The sequence below is a fragment of the Neoarius graeffei genome, chromosome 17, assembly GCF_027579695.1.
Source record: "Neoarius graeffei isolate fNeoGra1 chromosome 17, fNeoGra1.pri, whole genome shotgun sequence".
Taxonomy (NCBI): domain Eukaryota; kingdom Metazoa; phylum Chordata; class Actinopteri; order Siluriformes; family Ariidae; genus Neoarius; species Neoarius graeffei.
The window spans coordinates 54876944-54892293 of record NC_083585.1 but is presented as its reverse complement, the minus strand read 5'-3'; the positions used below and the strand labels follow the sequence as shown (position 1 = coordinate 54892293).

General features: G+C 39.8%; 1 protein-coding gene across 8 annotated transcripts in view; it reads right to left on the bottom strand.

Moving 5' to 3' along the window:
* rap1gap2a (RAP1 GTPase activating protein 2a) overlaps positions 1–15350 on the bottom strand; it is a 299474-nt gene that overhangs the window by 2841 nt on the left and 281283 nt on the right. For 6 of the 8 annotated variants that reach the window (XR_009650206.1, XR_009650205.1, XR_009650204.1 and 3 more), the window contains 6 exons: positions 10239–10409; positions 8167–8282; positions 7851–7949; positions 7583–7700; positions 1005–1075; positions 864–904 (listed from right to left, as the gene is read on the bottom strand). Coding sequence is in view for 2 of the 8 variants with exons in the window: in XM_060897746.1 (XP_060753729.1) it covers positions 1040–1075; positions 7583–7700; positions 7851–7949; positions 8167–8282; positions 10239–10409 (540 nt within the window). In the remaining 6 variants the exon portion in view is untranslated. Of the gene's footprint in view, positions 1–863; positions 905–988; positions 1076–7582; positions 7701–7850; positions 7950–8166; positions 8283–10238; positions 10410–12389; positions 12742–15350 lie in introns of those variants that run through there. The other 2 variants (XM_060897746.1, XM_060897748.1) reach the window with 2 other exon arrangements.

Here is a 15350-nt window from a genome sequence, read left to right as displayed (position 1 = left end):
CTGAAAAATTCAATTTCAACTTTTACAGCAGGCGGCACGGTGGTGTAGTGGTTAGCGCTGTCGCCTCACAGCAAGAAGGTCCGAGTTTGAGCCCCGTGGCCGATGAGGGCCTTTCTGTGCGGAGTTTGCATGTTGTCCGCGTGGGTTTCCTCCAGGTGCTCCGGTTTCCCCCACAGTCCAAAGACATGCAGGTTAGGTTTACTGGTGACTCTAAATTGACCGTAGGTGTGAATGTGAGTGTGAATGGTTGTCTGTGTCTATGTGTCAGCCCTGTGATGACCTGGCGACTTGTCCAGGGTGTACCCCGCCTTTCCAACTTGCCTGAGACCCTGTAGAACAGGATAAAGTGGCTAGAGATAATGAGATGAGAATGAGATGAACTTTTACAGCAAAAGAAAAAGAGCTCCAAGACTTCGTCCATAACTGCAATCAACATGACGGGCTGAAAAGAAAGAAGATGCAGCAAGCAAACGATGGTGAGTGTGACTTATTTCCTTTACTGAAGAATGACTTATTTCCTTTACTTCGTCAATATGTAAGTGAATTAAGCATAAACAAAAATGAAACATGGTTGGTCTTGTGTTATGCAAGAGTGAGTGTCTGGTGTGACAAGTGGCTCCATTGCAGTATTATGATCTTTTCGCTATAACAAACTATTTAGACGTCCCCCAAGCCCAAGGAGTCGGTTATAGCGGGGGTCACAGTGTCCTTGTAGAAGAGTCTGAGTAATTATACCTACAAAGCGACCTAATAGTAGGTGGAAACTAAGGACTAAGTCCAGTGTAAAACTAACAATATGGAAAAAGCATGTCAAATCCACATTAGTGTGGACGCAGTATTAGCATAAGGCTGAAAAGAATTACCTGATCTTTCTCTGTCGTCACTCCTGTCTATCTCAATGCCCCTGAAACAGAGAGGATAGAGAATACAGCTCATATATTTCCCCCAATAAAATCAGTGTTCCCAGAAGAGTTCAATGAACCCTCACCGGCCGCTTTACTCACTGTCGTCATGTGGGTCATCTTGTCAAAATGAAACTTCAAGTTTGACTGAGGTGAAATTTTACTTTTCCTGTCTGAGAAAGAAAAAAAGAGAACTAGATTTTAGCACAATCAGCAGCCACGTGTGTGTATCTGTGTGTGCTGTGAGCATGGTCTGACATGCACGTCCATGCCTGTGTGAGTGGAGGTACAGTGGTGCTTGAAAGTTTGTGAACCCTTTAGAATTTTCTATATTTCTGTATAAATAAGACCTAAAACATCATCAGATTTTCACACAAGTCCTAAAAGTAGATAAAGAGAACCCAGTTAAACAAATGAGACAAAAATATTATACTTGGTCATTTATTTATTGAGGAAAATGATCCAATATTACATATCTGTGAGTGGCAAAAGTATGTGAACCTTTGCTTTCAGTATCTGGTGTGACCCCCTTGCAGCAATAACTGCAACTAAATGTTTGCGGTAACTGTTGATCAGTCCTGCACACCGGCTTGGAGGAATTTTAGCCCATTCCTCCATACAGAACAGCTTCAACTCTGGGATGTTGGTGGGTTTCCTCACATGAACTGCTCGCTTCAGGTCCTTCCACAACATTCCGATTGGATTAAGGTCAGGACTTTGACTTGGCCATTCCAAAACATTAACTTTATTCTTCTTTAACCATTCTTTGATAGAACGACTTGTGTGCTTAGGGTTGTTGTCTTGCTGTATGACCCACCTTCTCTTGAGATTCAGTTCATGGACAGATGTCCTGACATTTTCCTTTAGAATTTGCTGGTATAATTCAGAATTCATTGTTCCATCAATCATGGCAAGCCGTCCTGGACCAGATGCAGCAAAACAGGCCCAAACCATGATACTACCACCACCATGTTTCACAGATGGGATAAGGTTCTTATGCTGGAATGCAGCATTTTCCTTTCTCCAAACATAATGCTTCTCATTTAAACCAAAACGTTCTATTTTGGTCTCATCCGTCCACGAAACATTTTTCCAATAGCCTTCTGGCTTGTCCACGTGATCTTTAGCAAACTGCAGATGAGCAGCAATGTTCTTTTTGGAGAGCAGTGGCTTTCTCCTTGCAACCCTGCCATGCACACCATTGTTGTTCAGTGTTCTCCTGATGGTGGACTCATGAACATTAACATTAGCCAATGTGAGAGAGGCCTTCAGTTGCTTAGAAGTTACCCTGGTGTCCTTTGTGACCTCACTGACTATTACACGCCTTGCTCTTGGAGTGATCTTTGTTGGTCGACCACTCCTGGGGAGGGTAATAATGGTCTTGAAATTTCCTCCATTTGTACACAGTCTGTCTGACTGTGGATTGGTGGAGTCCAAACTCTTTAGAGATGGTTTTGTAACCTTTTCCAGCCTGATGAGCATCAACAACGCTTTTTCTGAGGTCCTCAGAAATCTCCTTTGTTCGTGCCATGATACACTTCCACAAACATGTGTTGTGAAGATCAGACTTTGATAGATCCCTGTTCTTTAAATAAAACAGAGTGCCCACTCACACCTGATTGTCACCCAATTGATTGAAAACACCTGACTCTAATTTCACCTTCAAATTAACTGCTAATCCTAGAGGTTCACATACTTTTGCCACTCACAGATATGTAGTATTGGATCATTTTCCTCAATAAATAAATGACCAAGTATAATATTTTTGTCTCATTTGTTTAACTGGGTTCTCTTTATCTACTTTTAGGACTTGTGTGAAAATCTGATGATGTTTTAGGTCATATTTATGCAGAAATATTGAAAATCCTAAAGGGTTCACAAACTTTCAAGCACCACTGTATGTGATCATGTATTGTATCCAGTAGGAATGTGGCACATAACCAGTGGTGTCCTACAGTTCTGGTCCCCGCACTGAGTGTTGGCGCTGAACACAGTGAACACAGTCGAATCTGAGTGACTGCTCTGGGGGAACACGATACATACCAGTGTCCTGTAACTACCATTCTCACTTTTTACACCACCCTTGAATGTAACTAATAGAGCACTAATGCAGCCTGGGGGCTCAGATCTAATTAGAGCGCTAGTCTAAAATCTAAAGTAGACTTTCTTGTCAAACTCTTTTGTACTTTGACTGTGCTGTTCAGCACTTGTTTTGCAAAAGTACGATACTATTTTTTTGTGTTTTGTTGATATAAGTATTCTTTGCTATATTGTGTAATGTTGTATTATGCTATGCTGGAACACATTATGGCAAAACTCTAATGAAATGCAGTTTTATAATGGGGCTGTGCAAAGCTATGTTTTATACCTGTGCTGTGCTGCATTATACTGTTTTATAGCACTCTTTGGAGCCTGTACGATGTTGTTTGTAACTGTTCTTTATATCTACTCTCTTGTTTTGTAACTGTGTTTTGTTTGGTAACAGGACTGTGTTGTTTTGTCACTGTGCAGTTTTATTTTGTAGCTGTGCTGCATTGTTGTGTAACTGTGCTGTGCTATTTTGTAATTGCTGACTTGGTATGTAACTGTGCTGTATAGTTGTATAGGTTGTAGCAGGTTTATTTTGTAGCTGCACTGTTTTGTAACTGTGTTTTGTTTTGGTAACTGTGCTGTTTTTGTTTTGTCACTGTGCAATTTTATTTTGTAGCTGTGCTGCATTGTGTAACTTTGTTGTGCTATTTTGTAATTGCTGATTTGTTTTGTAACTGTTTTGTTCTGGTAACTGTGCTGGTGTTGTTTTGTCACTGTGCAGTTTTAGTTTGTAGCTGTGCTGCGTTGTTGTGTAACTTTGCTGTTTTGTAATTGCTGATTTGTTTTGTAACTACTTTGTTTGGTAACTGTACTGTTTTTGTTTTGTCACTGTGCAATTTTATTTTGTAGCTGTGCTGCCTTGTTGTGTAACTTTGCTGTGCTATTTTGTAATTGCTTATTTGTTTTGTAACTGTTTTGTTTTGGTAACTGTGCTGGTGTTGTTTTGTCACTGTGCAGTTTTAGTTTGTAGCTGTGCTGCGTTGTTGTGTAACTTTGCTGTGCTGTTTTGTAATTGCTGATTTGTTTTGTAACTACTTTGTTTGGTAACTGTGCTGTGTTGTTTTGTCACTGTGCAGATTTAATTTGTAGCTGTGCTTTATTGATGTTTAACTCACCTGAGCTGTTTTGTAATTGCTGACTTGTTTTGTAACTGTGCTGTATAGTTGTATAGGTTGTAGCAGGTTTATTTTGTAGCTGCGCTGTTTTGTAACTGTGTTTTGTTTGGTAACTGTGCTGTTTTTGTTTTCTCACTGTGCAATTTTATTTTGTAGCTGTGCTGCATTGTTGTGTAACTTTGCTCTGCTGTTTTGTAATTGCTGATTTGTTTTGTAACTGTTTTTGTTTTGGTAACTGTGCTGGTGTTGTTTTGTCACTGTGCAGTTTTAGTTTGTAGCTGTGCTGTGTTGTTGTGTAACTTTGCTGTGCTGTTTTGTAATTGCTGATTTGTTTTGTAACTATTTTGTTTGGTAACTGTACTGTGTTGTTTTGTCACTGTGCAGATTTAATTTGTAGCTGTGCTGTATTGATGTTTAACTCACCTGAGCTGTTTTGTAATTTCTGACTTGTTTTGTAACTGTGCTGTATAGTTGTATAGGTTGTGGCAGGTTTATTTTGTGGCTGTGCTACATCGTTGTGTAACTGTGCTGTGCTGTTTTGTAATTGCTGACTTTATTTAATTGTGTTTTGTTTGGTAACAGGGCTATGTTTTGTCACTGTGTAGTTTTATTCTGTAGCTGTGCTGCATTGTTGTGTAACTGTGCTGTGCTACTTTGTAATTACTGAATTGTTTTGTAACTGTGCTGTATAGTTGTATAGGTTTTAGCAGGTTTATTTTGTAGCTGCGCTGTATTGTTGTGTAACTTTGCTTTGCTGTTTTGTAATTGCTGATTTGTTTTGTAACTGTTTTGTTTGGTAACTGTGCTGTGTGGTTTTGTCACTGTGCAATTTTAGTTTGTAGCTGTACTGTGTTGATATTTAACTCACCTGAGCTGTTTTGTAATTGCTGACTTGTTTTGTAACTGTGCTGTATCGTTGTATAGGTTGTGGCAGGTTTATTTTGTGGCTGGGCTACATCATTGTGTAACTGTGCTGTTTTTTTTTATTGTGTTTTGTTTGGTAACAGGGCTGTGTGGTTTTGTCACTGTGCAGTTTTAGTTTGTAGCTGTACTGTGTTGATATTTAACTCACCTGAGCTGTTTTGTAATTGCTGACTTGTTTTGTAACTGTGCTGTATCATTGTATAGGTTGTGGCAGGTTTATTTTGTGGCTGGGCTACATCGTTGTGTAACTGTGCTGTTTTTTTAATTGCATTTTGTTTGGTAACAGGGCTGTGTTTTGTCACTGTGCAGTTTTATTCTGTAGTTGTGCTGCATTGTTGTGTAACTGTGCTGTGCTATTTTGTAATTACTGACTTGTTTTGTAACTGTGCTGTATAATTGTATAGGTTGCAGCAGATTTATTTTGTAGCTGTGCTGCGCTGATGTGTAACTGTTCTGTGTTGTTTAAGAACTGTGCAGTTTTATTTTGTAGCTGTGCTGTTTTGTAATTGCTAACTTGTTTTGTAACTGTGTTTTGTTTGGCAACTGTGCTGGTTTTGTTTTGTCACTGTGCAATTTTATTTTGTAGCTGTGCTGCCTTGTGTAACTTTACTGTTTTGCAATTGCTGATTTGTTTTGGAACTGTTTTGTTTGGTAACTGTGCTGTGTTGTTTTGTCACTGTGCAGTTTTAGTTTGTAGCTGTGCTGTGTTGATGTGTAACCCTCCTGAGCTGTTTTGTAATTGCTGACTTGTTTTGTAACTGTGTTGTATAGTTGTACAGGTTATGGCAGGTTTATTTTGTGGCTATGCTACCTTGTTGTGTAACTGTGCTGTGCCGTTTTGTAATTGCTGACTTGTTTTTGTAATTGTGCTTTGTTTGATACCAGGGCTGTGTTGTCACTGCGCAAGTTTATTCTGTAGCTGTGCTGCATTGTTGTGTAACTTTCCTGTGCTGTTTTGCAATTGCTGACTTGTTTTATAACTGTGTTTTGTTTGGTAACTGTGCTGGTGTTGTTTTGTCACTGTGCAGTTTTATTTTGTAGCTGTGCTGTGTTGTTGTGTAAATGTGCTCTGCTGTTTTGTAATTACTGACTTGTTTTGTAATTGTGCTGTATAGTTGCATAGGTTGTGGCAGGTGTATTTTGTGGCTGTGCTTCATTGTCGTGTAACTGTGCTGTGCTGTTTTGTAATTACTGACTTGTTTTGTAATTGCGTTTTGTTTGGTAACTGTGCTGTGTTGTTTTGTCCCTGTGCAGTTTTATTCTGTAGCTGTGGTTGTGAAACTGCCTGGGAAGACCAGATCCTGGCACAGGAAGGACTTTCTGACTTTTTGACTGTATTTCTTAATTGTGCTGTGTTGATTTGTAACTCTGCTGCATTTTGTAATGGTGCTGTGTTCATTTTTTAAAATGTGTTTTACTGTGCTGTTTTGATTTACAACTGTGCTGCTGATTGCTGTGCTGTGTTCTGCGTTCTTCATATCATGTGAGTGCATTTACGCTACATTCACACTGCAAGGCTTAATGCTCAATTCCGATTTTTTTGTGAGGTCGTTCACATTAACAAATATATGCGACTTGTATGTGATCCTCAGTATGAACGAAAAGCGACCTAAAAGTGTTCCGCATGCGCATTGCAGGATACGACGGCGTCACACGCAGTGAGCATGGCCAGTGTTTACGGAAGTAAAACCGCCCGGTTGCGGTATGACCCATCCAATCTAGCTTGAATAGCTGTATCCCCCCAAATGGAAATCAGCTCCCTAACCTCTGCGTCCTTCCATTGAGAAGATTCAGAACCTTCACAGCCCGAAGCGTCCCTCGCATTGATGTCATGCGCAGGGGCGCAGATACGTTTTTTGAACTGGGGGGGACAAAAAACTGGGGGGGACAAAGCTGCCAGCAAACCAACCCCGATATGCCTGTCAAACTTGCTGTGGGTTACCATAGCAACCAAGCTCGAGCTCGCAACCTGTGCAGTCTGCGCAGCTCAACCAACCGAATATCAGTCTTTGTTTTGTTTTATGTGAGTTGTTGCAACTATGTATACACTGCTGTGCACCTCAATAAACCGAATGGTAATTAGTCTTTTGATTTTTCCGTGAGGTTTGCCTTATGCAAAGAAAGACAGCATAGACGTTTTTTCCTCCCTATAAGTGGGGGGGGCCGAACGAAGTGAATTTAAATCTGGGTGGGACGAATCCCACCCATCTCCCCCTCTATCTGTGCCCGTGATTATGCGCCATGTTGTTGTAACTTTTTTTGAGAGACCCGCCGCCTACTTCAGCGCAGAATAGTGACGTTTGTGGCTTGTTGATGACGTGTAAGTCGGATGAATGCGACCTGGCGGTTCAGACTGAAGTCGCATATGAAAAGAGCGGATAGGAATCGGAATTAGGACCACATATCCAAACGGCCTGGGTCGGATTTGAAAAAATCGGATCTGTGTCGTTCATATTGTCAATAAAAGATCGGATACAGGTCACATATGGGCGAAAAGATCGGATTTGAGTCACTTCAGCCTGCAGTGTGAACGTAGCCTTAATGTCTGACCACATCAAGCTCCTCCAGGCCATCTCCTTCTCCAGCTGTGCTGCTAAAGCTGCTGGTGCTCGAGGACGAGCGGGAGATGTTACTTCGGCTGTTACACTCCTTCAGCTTCACAAATGGCCTGAGAAACACAACATAGCCAGAGAGGAGGAGGAACAACAACAAAAAAAGAATAACAGAATGAGTCAGTGTTTAGAGGAAGTAAAACACTCATACACCTGTTAGATCATATCGTAAAATCAAACAGCGAAGAAACTACAGCACTGCTGACCTTTCCTTGTTTGGGCAGATCTCTGGTGAGCTTGGATTAGATGAATTCTCTGACCTCACTTCCTGTGAGTGTGGGAATATATCTGCTGTTTTGTGATCACTGTGAAAGAAAGCAGAATTTATACATATTTCTGAAGAGTTTATTGTAAAAATAAGCACTCGTATTACTGGACATGCAAAAGTAACTTGTGATGGCTTTTTGGTTACTCCTTGTTATACTGAGTGAATACAGTATTGGGCTGCTTTGCTACAGCATTTCTTTGAGTCACGTTAATACTCAGAAACATCGTGTATGTGAGTGATGGTGTGTTTGTGACCTGCGGGATGGATGTTTTTCAGTAGGGCTCTCCGTGCTCGAGTGTAACCTGGGAAACAGGCCTGAACGCCGTTTTACTGGACTCTTCATAGGAGACTTGGCCGACAGCACTGGAGGCTACGCACACAATCACACACAGGACGGATACGACTTCAAACACAAGCTTACAATGCAGAATTGAATGAAAGGAAATGAAAGTATTGCTTAATTTCATCCAATAATCCACGGCTTTGTTTTCAAAAGGGGTGCAAACATGGATCTTGGGTACAACGGCGTGGCCAAGTTAGACTTTGGTGGCAAGCTAGTGTGGGTCAAAGGTCTACGTTAGCGAGATAACTGTTCATTATTATTAGTGTGCTTGCTGCACAAAGCAACACCAAGTAAAACCAAGTAACTGCAGCTGTTAGCATGCTAGCTGTTAGCAAGTTAGTCATTAGCATGCTAGCTTTACCATGATAACAGTTAGCATGTTAGCCATAATATGTTAGCATGTTAGCCATTAGCATGTGAACTGTTAGCATGCTAGCTGTTAGCATGTTAGCCATAGTATGTTAACATGTCAGTATGCTAGCTATTTGCATGCTACCCATTAGCATATTAGCATGCTAGCTGTTAGCATGTTAACAATCATGATAACAGCATGTTAATCATAGTATGTTAGCATGTTAATATGCTAACTATTAGCATGTTATCCATTAGCATGTTAGTCATTAGCATGCTATCTATTAGCATGTTAGCATCTCATCTCATTATCTCTAGCCGCTTTATCCTTCTACAGGGTTGCAGGCAAGCTGGAGCCTATCCCAGCTGACTACGGGTGAAAGGCGGGGTACACCCTGGACAAGTCGCCAGGTCATCACAGGGCTGACACATAGACACAGACAACCATTCACACTCACATTCACACCTACGGTCAATTTAGAGTCACCAGTTAACCTAACCTGCATGTCTTTGGACTGTGGGGGAAACCGGAGCACCCGGAGGAAACCCACGCGGACACGCGGAGAACATGCAAACTCCACACAGAAAGGCCCTCGCCGGCCCCGGGGCTCGAACCCAGGACCTTCTTGCTGTGAGGCGACAGCGCTAACCACTACACCACCGAGCATGTTAGCATAAGCATGATAATAGTTAACATGTTAATCATAGTATGTTAGCGTGTTAGTATGCTAGCTATTAACATGTTACCCATTAGCAAAATAGCATGCTAGCTGTTAGAATGTGAACTGTTAGTATGTTAACAGTTAGCATGTTAGCCATAGTATGTCAGCATGTTAGTGTGCTAGCTACTAACATGTATCCATTAGCATATTAGCATGCTAGCTGTTAGCATGTGAACTGTTAGCATGCTAGCTGCTTGCATGTTGGCATGCTAGCTGTTAGTATGCTGTCTGTTCGTATGTTAGCATGCTCGATGTTCATGGTTTGCTGTATCAGCACAATCACGCTGTGAGCTCAGCCATTTAAAACAGATTTTAGAGCATGAGGTCTCATGTCTGATCCAGTTACTGTTGGTGATCCTCTGCGACAGCTGAGCAAGCACACTTTGCATTTTCTCTGCGGAAATGCAGTCTAGTTCATGCTAGTTTATAGCAGCATGGTTTACCAAGCTTGACCTTCTTCACATGAAAACAGTAACCACATCCATCTAAAAATATAGCGATGGCAATGATGCAAACCCAGCAGGTCAACTATCAAGTTTTCAATCACAAGCGCAGAAATATATATTTACTGTATGAAATATATCAACATCCATCCATCATCTGTAGCCGTTTATCCTGTGCAGGGTCACGGGCAAGCTGGAGCTTATCCCAGCTGACTGTGGGTGAGAGGCAGGGTACACCCTGGACAAGTCGCCAGGTCAGCACAGGATATATCAATATTTCTTATGAAAATTATCATCCAAATCAATGCTAAACTTTTCCTGGCTAAAGCTTGGTCATCCCAGCCAAAAAGCACCGATTACTGATTCTGTCGATGGTATAAAAAAAAAAAAAAAATCAGCATTGTTCTGACACTCTGTGACTATAAGTGCAGTAAGGTACTTATAGTAGAGTAAATAAGTACTCTTACGGTAAAGGTACTCTTTGTGCACTCAGCACTGCTCTGCGGTAGTCCTCCTCCACTCATACTGGGCGGTAGCCCTCCTCCACTCATACTAGATGGTACGCCTCCTCCTGCAGCTTTGTGTTTGTGAGAACCCACCATCGTCTCCATGGAGTGACTCCTCACCCGCATGGCCCTCTGAGAGACGAGACAGAGAAGAATAGGTGGAGAGAGAGAGAGAGAAAGAGAGAGAGAATAAAATAAAATGAAATAAAATATGGACAGTGTTAGTTCATGGCAGCTTTATAAAAACAAACAAATAAACAAACAAACAAACAAACAAACATCTGATATCAGTCATGTCTCTCCTCCTGAAGAGAAAAGCACAAGTTAAAGAGTCAGAATCACTCAGAAACAGAAACAGTCCTGATGGCAGACTGAAGCGAGTGCATTCACTCCTGAAACTAACTGAAGTAATGGCCAGGATCATAACTTTGAGTAAGTAAGTAAATAAATAAATCTTAAAACTGTCTGATAACAAGTAACTATTTCAACATAGTCAAGATTTTGACATAAGTCAAAGCTTTAGCATAATAAGTCATAATTTTGAGATGGTGTCATAATTTTAAGATAATAAGTCAGAATTCTGAGATGTCATAATTTTGAGATAAGTCAGAATCTTGAGATAAGTCATAATTTTGATATAATAATAATTCAAAATCCTGAGATAATAAGTCATAATTTTGAGATAAGTCAGAATCCTGAAAGAAGTCATAATTTTGAGATAATAATTCAAAATCCTGAGATAATAAGTCATAATTTTGAGATAATTCAAATTCCCGAGATAAGTCACAATCTTGAGATAGTAAGTCAGAATGCTGAGATAAGTCATAATTTTGAGATAATAAGTCAGAATTGTGAGATAATAAGTCATAATTTTGAGATAAATCATAATTTTGAGATAATAATTCAAAATTCCAAGATAAGTCAGAATCTTGAGATAATAAGTCAGACTCCTGAGATAAGTCAGAATCTTGAGATAATAAGTCAGAATCTTGAGATGTCATAATTTTGAGATAATAATTCAAAATCCCGAAATAAGTCAGAAACCTGAGATGTCAGAATGCTGAGATAAGTCATAATTTTGAGATAATAAGTCAGAATCTTGAGATAAGTCATAATTTTGAGATAATAATTCAAAATCCTGAGATAAGTCAGAATCCTGAGACAAGTCATAAGTTTGAGATAATAAGTCAGAATCTTGAGATAAGTCATAATTTTGAGATAATAATTCAAAATCCCAAGATAAGTCAGAATCTTGAGATAATATGTCAAAATCATGAGTTAAGTCAGTATTTTGTGATAAGTCATAATTTTGAGATGAAAAATCAGATTTTTTTAATTTTATTTATTTTTTTTAGTAAATAAGTCATAATGTCGGGGTAATAAGTCAGAATCCACTGTGTTAAAAAGTCAAAATTTCAGCATGATGAAATAACATTTTCAAAATTTTCACAACTCACAGTTTTAAGTTGAAGCTAAATTTTGAGATAATAAATCAGGATTTTGTGACAATAAGTCTGAATTCGGAGGTAGTAAATCATATACTGATGTAAAAGTTAAAATTTTGACAAAACTAAATTTTTTGGCTTGATGTTTTAAAATTTTGGGATGAGTTACACTTTTGATATGCTGCTGCCATAATATGATTTTGTAATTAATTATTTTTTAATTAATGTATTTGGCCTTGTAAAGTTGCCTATAATACATTAAAGTGAGCAGGAATTCAGGCAGAATCCTGAGATAAGTCATAATTTTGAGATAATAAGTCAGAATCTTGAGGTAAGTCTTAATTTTGATATAATAATTCAAAATCCTGAGATAATAAGTTATAATTTTGAGATAATAAGTCAGAATACTGAAATAATAAGTCAGAATCTTGAGATAAAAAGTCAGAATCTTGAAAGAAGTCATAATTTTGAGATAATAATTCAAAATCTAAAAGTTCAGCAGTCTAATGCACACACACACACCATTAACAAAGTGACTCTTGATGTGCACAGAAATACCAAGGTCATGCCACTTCCAAATCCAGCCAGCTGATGGAGCCATACATATTGACTATCAGCGCACTGCTCACGTCAGGACGGAAAGTAGAACAGAAACAACACAATGTCCTGTTGTTATGAAATGACTTTATTTCCACCCCACCCTGTGTTTTTCAGTGACCACAGTCTCACTTCACAATTATATCTACGTTACTTCCTGAACACATCATGGCACACTCGTGTTTGGTTCAGTTATCTTTTGCAGCAGTCAGACATTAGCATGAGGATGCACAAAGCTGAGCTCATAAACAAAAGCAGGTGTAAAGTGTCCTGTTCTGTGATGTGTGTGCAGTGATGTGGGGTCAAGCAGCAGGCATCTGTTTCAGCTGGATGTGGTAGAAGACACTGATGGCTGCTACGCAAATCAACACGGCGTGAGCAGTATGGGATTGTGCAATACCCAACACACACCTGCACACTGTCTGCAAACAGCCACACACACACACACACAAAGTCACACAGTATTCCTCTGCACAATTTTACATTTTACAGTTGTTATAGTTGCCAGATTAAACATAAATGATATTATTTTATTCGGTTTAAACATCTCAGCAGACGAGGTTCGCACCAACATCCACACTGACATCAGTGACTATCTACAACTGTGTCTTAGATCTCAGTGCAGGTGTTCTCTGTTCAAGTTCGGTTGTGAATTGGATTAGACGGTAGCCTAGTAAACTAGACCCACCCGCCTAGCGGCCAAAAATATTTTTGCCTAGCGAGTGGGTCTAGCCTCGTACCATATAAACAAAAACACCCCGGGCATCAAATCGTGCCCGCCAATCACAACGCAAGGTTTTTGTTTGGATTCTTTGGGCGGGCTTTTGCAGGAGTGACGACAAAGCTGCGCGACGCTGGAGAAAGCACAGCAGGAAAGATGGCTACGGCTAGTGAACAGCGCACGTTTGACTCCGCTTTGGAATCAGTTTTAGAAGAATTAGACTTGGAGTTTTCGTTGAAACATGAGCAGGAAGAGGCTCTCCGCTCATTCCTTTTCAAGAAGGACGTTTTCGCTGTTTTGCCGACCGGCTATGGCAAAAGTCTGATCTACCAGCTGGCTCCGCTCGTAGCCAAAAGGATGGGCTAGTTTGTGCAGTACGAAGAATTAATAAACAACTTTGAAACATTACTTTTTGATTGTTTCTTATTTTCCCGTTATTTTAAATTTAAGGGAAATTATTTCACCAAACACCACTAAATAAAAACTCTCAAAAACAGTTTAAGCAAACCCTTGAAAAAATGAGCGTATGTGGTCATTATCACCAAACTTCTTAATATCTAGAACCTGTTTATTAATTAATACGCATTTTGAAAAATTATTTATTTCAAGGTCTCCCCCACTGCTTTCTGTCGCTCTGACTACGTCACAGTCACTGTTGCGCTGATTGGTCAGAGCGTTGGCCTATACGCACAGAGACAGTTTGAAAGACGGCGGTTTGTTCCTCCAACACCGTTCAGAAATGTCTACGGATCGAGGCCAGACTAAATATTCACATTTAGTCTGCCTTGCCAGGCTAAATAGACGGAACATTTTCTGAAATGTTTCAGTGGATGAAACTATGATGTGGAGCGGCGGCTACAATTATTGACAGTCCATAATTATCGACACCTTTTCAGATTTACCAATAAGAAAACAATTTTACAAAGGTGAGTTTCAGTTACAACAGTTATTATTGGTTAATTAATCAACTGGAAGACCCGCCCACTTCGCCCTTTGAGCTTGTCGTCTGATGACACAGCTCGTTACCTGAGATGGATTTTTTTTTAGTACGATCAGCAATTTGAGGAAAACCCGGATGTTATCATCGCAGGTACTGTAAGCATGGTGGAAAGATCAGGGGCATGTTTTTACTGATCAAATTCGCTGATATTTCATGATCTCCTTGTCGAAACCTACTTTATTTCTTACTCTTTCGTTTGACAGTTGCCATTTTGTATCTAAACATGTGTTTGAGAAGTCACGTGAGGTGTCGATAATAGTGATCACTTTCACCGGTGTCCACCATTATCGACACCCTGTGGAATTAAGTGACGTTTACAACTGTTATGGATCGATCTTTGTGTAACATTGTTGAAGTAGATGAAGTACTTTAAAAAAAATAAAAGTGCTGTGATTTATGATAATTTTTTTTTATTCATAACAGAATGGAATGTTTATAGAGTATTTGGGATCCTATTGCAATAAACAGAATTAGACCAGAATTAAAATGACACGCTTGAAATATTCAGATGTTTCTATTCCATTCAGAATTTTTTCTCTTTTTGCAGTTTGTTGTAAATATCTACCACATATTACAATATCAGTAGACATTTTATATTTTGGTTCGACGACTAACATGAGATGTTTGACCTGGATTTTCACGTGGTTGTAATATCAATTGCCTGTTGACATTTATTGGTAAACTACAAATTAATACAAGCAACAAGGAATCTCATCATCTCTAGCCACTTTATCCCGTTCTACAGGGTCACAGGCAAGCTAGAGCCTATCCCAGCTGACTACGGGCGAAAGGCGGGGTACACCCTGGACAAGTCGCCAGGTCATCACAGGGCTGACACATAGACACAGACAACCATTCACACTCACATTCACACCTACGGTCAATTTAGAGTCACCAGTTAACCTAACCTGCATGTCTTTGGACTGTGGGGGAAACCGGAGCACCCGGAGGAAACCCACGCGGACACGGAGAGAACATGCAAACTCCACACAGAAAGGACCTCGCTGGCCACGGGGCTCGAACCCGGACCTTCTTGCTGTGAGGCGACAGCGCTAACCACTACACCACTGTGCCACCCCATATATTTATATACAGTAAAAGATATTTTGTACTAAATATAAGTCTGTGTAAAACAAATTTTAAATAAAAACTATGTTTTGTTAACTCAATACCACATATTGATTATTATTTTTTCTTATAAATAATCATCTGGATATCGATAATTGTGGAGTGGTGTCAATAACTGTGGACAAAGGTGTTGATTATTGTGGAATGGTGTCATGTGATCTGATACGCTCAGTCATCAGGAA